Below are 7,518 nucleotides of genomic sequence, written 5' to 3' on the forward strand. Positions count from 1 at the left end.
TGGCAGCATTTGCCTGCAAAGCCCCCCCACGCTGCATGCAGCAGCCACCACCCCGCACCGCTGCAGAGCCATGCAGCCAGTTGCAGGGCATGCCGCTGCATACAGGCACCCTGTTTCACCCCCCGGCCGGGCAGCACATATGTGGCCCACACAAGGTGGGTGCCACCGCACTGCCGCTGCTGCACCCTGTGCCACTTGCCCACAAAGCCATGCAGGTGGCTGTGGGATGGTAGCGCAGGATGCAGCGGCAGAGTTGCAGTGGCGGCCTCTGTGTGCGAATCTCCCATCAGGCCAGCCGGCATGTGCATGGCCCACAGGGTGGCACCCCTGCCCTCACCCCCTGGCCCTGCTCCTGGGAGTGGGCACAGAGGCACACTCTCCCCCTTCTTGATCTACCCCCCCAACACCTTCCTCTTTCCCCCACCCTGCCCCGCCCCGCCCCTTCCCCCCCCTTCCCCACACATTTACCTGCTGGGGTGGTTGTCAGTGTCTGTCTGCATATCTGTGGGTCTGGGAGGCTGTTGTGAGGGGCATCAGATGGGCTGTTGAGACTGTGGTGGGGGAGCGTGGGGCACCAGCAGTGCTGGGGAGGACTGGGGGGGGGCTTTAATTTTTATCATGGATTTTGGGTTTTTAATCAGAGAATTTGCAATTTTTAAATCAGAGAAAATCAGGATCCCTGGTAATTAGTACTAAAGCCTGCCAATCTGGCTAACAGAGTTAGCACGGCCACCTTACCCTTATGCACCACCAGCAGGAAAGCGTACTTTGGCAACTGCAGAATCTGCCAATGTTTCAGGTGGAAAAAGGAAAAGGAAAAAACAAAGACAAAAAAATCTTTTGCAGAAATGTTTCTACATTTTTAACAGCTTCTAATCATGCTTCACTACATGGGTCTCAGGCCCACACACATCTCTCAAGCCTGATGAGTTGGTCTCAGACAAGTCTATGGAACTCAAATACATTAGGAATTGTCTCATTACCAATTTATTAATATATTCCCTTGAAATGGGAGTTTCTAAACAAAAGGATATTTGAAGAGGTTGGTAATAACCACACATCTGGCTGAGTGAAGTGCCTCTTTAAAAGCATTGACAGCCCTTAACCAGACAGACTCAGTGGCTTGCCACAGTGTTGAAGAATAAACCATGAAGGACAGTTCTATATTATAGGTGGCTGCTGATAGAGACGCAAACATGTACATGCACATACCTATACTGAAAACTAACTATATATCAAGACAGCATTTATATTTCCTCTCTTTCTGGCACTGCTTCCTTGCTCAGGTCATCTCATGAACCAATTTTACTGAATTAAAAATATCTAATAGACTAGCTGAATAGATTAAACTATTTCTGCAGAACTGCCAAGAATATGGAAGACAGACACCTGTCTGTCCCCTGGAACATCTTCAAGACAATTCCCCTAAGTGATCCATCAACAAGACATCTGAAGCTGCAGTCCCACACCTCCTATCACCCAAATGGCTCATAAACCAGAGGTTACTGTCAAGTCTTCAGTGTTGCTCAGCTGTTTGGGAAGGGGGTAGAAGTACAATGTGTCACTCACCGCCATGACAAGCTCAAAAGGGTACTTGTAGACTCGAACAGGCGACTGATACTTCTGCACCATTTTTACCGCCCACCTGCAATGGGAAAAGAATAGCAGCTTTTAGATTGCTGCACTGAACAGTTAGAACAGTTTAACTGTATTATAATAAATGTCTGACTCATATATAATAGACCTCAAAACACTTTACAAAGGAGGAAAGCACTTTCAACTGGTTTACAGGAGACATGGAAAAAAAGAAGAGATTTGTCCATGCCACTCAGCAGCTCAGTGGCAGACTCAAGAGGAGAATGCAGGCCCCCCAAGTCCTGGCCCAGCAGGTTGGTCCAGAGGATAGACCATTGCCTTGCACACATCAGCTCTGCCTGTTCCTGAATCCTATTGCTACAAATCCCCTTTGTACCTCAAACCAATGCACAACAGCGGGAGTGCAAGCTCAACACAAAATGTATTATTAAACTATGAAGACATTTGGCTGTACCTGGAAGAAGAACACTCTTCCTGCGTGGCTCACCAAATGCCAAGATTCTGTTCTTTTAGCCTTCTGCCCAACGCTCCTTATCACCAGCAAATTCACGATGTGGGAACCGCCTTGCCTGATTTGCAAATGCTCCGACTTTTCAATGCTGCTCCAGGCACCGCACTCACAGTCGTGCCCAGCTGCATTAACTCACCTGACAAAAAGAAGCCAAAGGAGGCAGTGTACTAACAAAATGTGCCTGCCACTTACCCCGCAATCACGCCCCATTGCTATGTGACTCAGTAACTGCTGCTTATAGTGGAATGAAATGCCTATAGTACCAACTATACAGGCCTCAGCACTCCATTTATCTGGGCTACCTCTCACTGCTCACTGCTCCCATGAGAATTCCTCCTCCCACCTCCTTTGCTGGTATTTTAACCCTCACACACGTGCCACTCACCAGCATCTCTTGAGAGAGCACATAAATCCTTCAACCAAGCTTGTTAAGCTGCTTTCAGCAAATCCTCTAGGATTCTTTACACTGCCTCAGCTATTAATACCAAACATTTAAGAATGCCAGAAACACAGAACACAGGCCGTGGGCTTGGGACTCTGCTGATCCCACCCCACTCAAATTCCACCGCTGAGCAAATATACCCCATGGCAGCATGATATTGCTCAGCACTGAGCTCAACAGTTACAGCACAGGATAACTCACTGGTGACATTTTAAAACCAAGCATTAGAAGTGAACTGAGTTAGAAGGCTCTAAAAAGCAAAGCAGCTTCCTCCAGGTAGATCTCTAAAGGAAAGCCATTCAACAACCACAAAGAAGAGGGTCTAAACACCTCAAAATTAAACTGAGGGAAGAATGTTAAGAACAGATCTTAGCCTAGCACTAGTCAGAGGCTTTAAGGAGTTGGAGTACCTGGATGAAGTCAAGGGACTGCTTGCAGCAGGAAACTCAGAGAAACATGTAGTTCATTAGGTCCAGACAGCATGAGATCAGGGCTCAATGGATCTCATAGAAATCTTGTTGGTACTAAAAGCTAAAAGATGCAGAAAGGACAGACTGCGTCATCAAAGCATACACCTCAAACTAATAAGCAAGTAGAGGAGAGGCCAGCAAACATCAGAAAGCTAGACTGATATCATGTAACAGATATCTGAGCCAAGAAGAGCATGGGGCACCTTGTAACACAAGGCTGTAATATGATAACCATGATACCTGGGCTTTGCAAGGACCTTCTGGGCAAGTGCTAACATAGTGAGAGAATCATAGCAGCCAAATGTATTTAGCTGTGATCCTGTTGGCACTCACTGATCTTGCCTACTATATGCCCCTTTCTGCTGAGGAGTCAGAGTCCTGCAAGGAGAAACCAGCAACAGAGAACAGCAAGCAGTCTGAAACCACATCTTTGCTATAAAAATGAACCACTGTCAGCTGAACCAGTGGGATGGCATCAATGTAAAGGCCAACAGTGCAGCACAGCAAAATTAACCATGCTGCATCAAATAGTTTTGTCCCTGGTCCACTGTGGACCACAGTGCTACAGATTCACTATGCCACAATTCCAAGCCAGCTCAGTAGATCTAGGGACTAAAGGGGATTGGCAGATGATAAAAAGCTCATAATGTCATTGGAGACTCCTTTAATTCCCAAGGAAAAGGTGCTGAAAGAATTTCCTGGCCCTTCTCTGAATTCAGGAGGAGTGCTCAGCTGTCATACAGCAAAAGCTTCTCTTGGAGCTCTTGAAGAGCAAAGCAAGGCAGGGGGACATAGCTACTGAATACCCAAGACAAAAAAAAGGTAGGTGACATGCTTCAAACTGCATTATGTATGTTCTTCCCACTCCTGGAGCTCTGTACAGTAGTTGAGAATGATATTCTAAGGACAGACCAGGTTAGGAAGACAGTTATTTTGTGTCTATGGAAAAAGCAGAACTTCAACCTGAAGGGGACCTGCTTAACTGGATAACAGCTCTGCTCCCATGGACAATGGAATCAGCCCATGGAAACCTGAACTTGCCTAGTTAATAGTCCATTGAATCCAGCTTGTGGTTAGAAAAATCCATTGGTGGCTGATATTCTCATGAAGCTCTACAGGATATATCATGATTACAGGGACATAACAGTGAGCTAGTCTCTCCAGTAAATACAAGGGATTTTAATTAGCTGCTCACTCTTAACCCATCGACCAGGCCAGGGGCACATAAACACAAATGGATATAACTCAGTAGTGTTACAAGCTTTAATAGGGTACAGCTGTGGCAGGGGCCCTGCTGTGCAAAGACATCAGCTATGTAAAGTACCTAATACTAATTTTTTTTTTTAAACTTCAGGACTTTGAAGATAGAGAGAAGGGGAAAGGATTCTCTTCCCACGCTGGCAGCACTGTTAGCCCCTTAGACATTCTAGTCACCCTAGCCTGGTGGCTTTTGAAGCAGCTCATGAAGGAATTCACACATGACCCAAACACTAGGAGAGTGGAGCCAGCTACAATTTCAGGAGGTAACAAACAGTGGTGTGCTTGTGGGAGATCAAAAGAATGAGTAGACATTTCAAACAGATATATATCTAACAGAGCTGTTCCATTTGCCCACTGCAGCTGGGGTCACATTGCAAGGGAAGATGAGCTCTCTAATGAGCTTGGGAGTGAGTAAACAGCCATGGATGCACAGAAAAGCAAGCTCTTGCACCTGGAGCTGCTATTACTTGTTACCCAAGCCTGCAGCCAGCACACTGCTCAAATTAAAAATACTGTGCACACATCACCACACAGATGGTAGGAAACTGAGGGGAGATGCTAAAAGTCTGTTAGCTTACTGTTACCATTTTTATTGAGAATCTTTTTTGTTACGCTCAGGCAGGATTTGTTCCTTCTATTCACTCTTATCCCATTATTGCTGTTTGTCAAGGAAGATTGGATGGAATAGGGCCAGATGGTCGACAGTGATGGGCAGGATTTTCACAAGAACTGAGAAACGTAAGAGCACAAGTGCTCTTGATTTTCAAAAAGGCTTGTGATCTTAAATCACTTTATTCCAGCAGTTGTTGAAGTGGCAGTGAGATTATGCATGTAACGGTTCTGTGCATTTCTCATTGCTTGCCAGTTGTGCGTGTTAGAACAGATGAGACGAGGAAACTGCTGATCCATCCACACTGCAGAGTACTAGGGTAAATATTCTATTTACAGTCCTCTTTCCATTCCCCCTCCCCCTCCCATATACATACACACTGCATTTTTATTTAGCCACACCCCACACCAGCTGCAGCATCCAGGCAGACAGGGATTTGTTGCAAGTAAAAGGAGAGTATTTTACAGAAAATGAGCTCATCTTCTTAGGACTACAGTATTCCTTGCCCTGCTCATGAGGAAGTGAGCAACGGCTGGACATCAGCTGGATGAGAGTTCTGTTTATTGGTCTACCCTCTACACCAGGGGTGGGCAAAATGCGACCCGCATGCGGTCTGCCAGGCCATTCTATCCAGGCCACGGGGCCCCTAAAACATTTAGAAAATTTAATATTAGTCTGCCCTGAGCTGCCTGTCATACAGTCCTCAATGGCTTGCCGAAACTCAGTAAGCAGCTCTCTGCCCAAAATAATTGCCCGTCCCTGCTCTACACTCCGTCTCAATTAACAGTTTGAATCAGGCAGAGGCCGGCTGCCAAGTCAATCCATCCTACTGTATCTTTTCTTGAGCTCCTAGTTAAAGTCTCTCTTCCCACCCATTCTGAGAACACCTGGATATACTAGTTTCTCCTGCCCCAGTCTCCTCTTCTCCCCAAACCAGAAGTCTTCCTCAGTATCTCAATTCCATGCCTCAGTGAGGAGCAATAGGACTCTCCTGTTTCTCTCAGGTCCTTCTACTATTCCAGCTGGAGCCATCCAAGAGATTTTACATCCCAAAAAACAGAGATGTTTCTAGCAGAGCTGTGGCTGCTGCGATGGGAAATAAGCAACAAGGTTAGTAGTCAATCAACCAACTTGTCCGTTAAGGGATGCAACAGATTTGTGCTACCAAGGTAAAAACAGGGGAGTGAGAGGAAGAAGGTGAGTGGCTTGCATGACAGAGTCATTCAAGTATTTCTACCTACATACGAGGCCTATCTTACAGAAGAGGGGCAGTAGTGTTCAAATTCTACAAAGTTCCCCTCCCCCCACAAGCCCTCATGATCAGTCCCTTTCTCTACCTAATGCTATAAAGCTGTGTACCTCATGTACGAGGTATGCTTCTGAAGCCCAGAGTATCCCTAGAACAGATCCTGTAACATCTCTGGCATCACCCAGTCCAGTTCCACATATCTTGCATGCAACTCTTCAAAGATGGTATTCGCTTCCTTGTCCCTGTACCGCGAGCATCCTCCATACAGGCCGTTAGCAGAGCAGCCTGCATGGACAGCTGGGTGCCAGTGATTCACTCCAGCGGAGGGAAAGCTCACATTTGATGAGCCAGACCTATTTTGATTCATCCTATGCTTTCTTGGAAGGAAATCCAGTCCTGATACTCAATCATCTCCCAGCATGGCACAGCATCCATCAAGAATTTAAGTCATAGAAACAGAGACGTAGGGCTGAAAGAGACCTCCAGAGATCATCTATTCTAGTCTACCCCCTGCCTGAGGCAGGACCATCGCTATCCAAGCCATCCCACACAAACCATTATCTAAAAACTCTACCCAAGACTGCCATCAGCCCTAACAGACCCAACACCCCAGCTTGCCACAGGCAGAGCAGGGGAACCATGGCAGCCAGCACACTGCCTCCCTGAAGTGCTGTCAGTATATGCTCAAGAGATCCCAAGTAGGTCACACCCCTGCTACGAAGGAAGGGACCCCCCTCCCCCTCCAGTCCACACCAATCTGACCATGGAGTAAAATTCCCTCTTGACCCCAACTGCAGGGATTAGTCTGACCCCAAGCAGAGGAGCAAGACCCTCCTGTGAGGAGCTATTGGCACTGGTCCCAGCAGGAGCCTTGTGCAACACCTCCTGCCTCTGAAGGCCAAACCCCACTCCTGCCCTACACACTGTAGAAAGGAGGGGGCAGATTCAGGGCAACCAGCAAACGCCAGACACCCAGGAGATCCCCACAGCAGAACAGTCAGGACATCAACCACCTTAAGTGGAGCTCACCCCCGAGCTGCCAGCTATTCGTTGCCTCACAGTGGCACAGGTGCAAGGAGCAGCACCGGGCGCGGAGGGACAAGGCCATGGGCACGCTGATCTCCACCGCAGACTCGGTCTCACAGCAGCAGCCTCGGACCACGTCTACCTGGGCACAGCCTGCCTTGGGACCGGTCCACTGCGCCTGAGGACTAGCCACACGCCGGGATGGTGGGCACCAGGCAGTGGTGGCCCCGCGGGAAGGTGCGGCTGCGCTCTCGAGGATGCCGAGTGGGGCCCTGCAGAGGCGAGGCGACCGAGCTCCCCCCGTGTCCCGGCCCAGACCCCCGGTGCGGGAGGCTCCTTCCAAGTCAAAATTGC

The 7,518-nt window shown here is 48.1% G+C and overlaps 1 protein-coding gene across 1 annotated transcript in view; it reads right to left on the reverse strand.

The window, feature by feature from the left end:
- SEC14L5 (SEC14 like lipid binding 5) overlaps window positions 1-1,635 on the reverse strand; it is a 49,077-nt gene extending 47,442 nt beyond the window's left edge. Inside the window, exon 1 of the mRNA XM_006015550.2 lies at window positions 1,570-1,635. Coding sequence (XP_006015612.1) covers window positions 1,570-1,632 — 63 coding nt within the window. The 5' untranslated portion in view covers window positions 1,633-1,635. The remainder of the gene's footprint in view (window positions 1-1,569) is intronic.
- Window positions 1,636-7,518: the final 5,883 nt, after the last annotated feature.

The sequence above is a fragment of the Alligator sinensis genome, unplaced genomic scaffold, assembly GCF_000455745.1.
Source record: "Alligator sinensis unplaced genomic scaffold, ASM45574v1 scaffold404_1, whole genome shotgun sequence".
NCBI lineage: Eukaryota > Metazoa > Chordata > Crocodylia > Alligatoridae > Alligator > Alligator sinensis.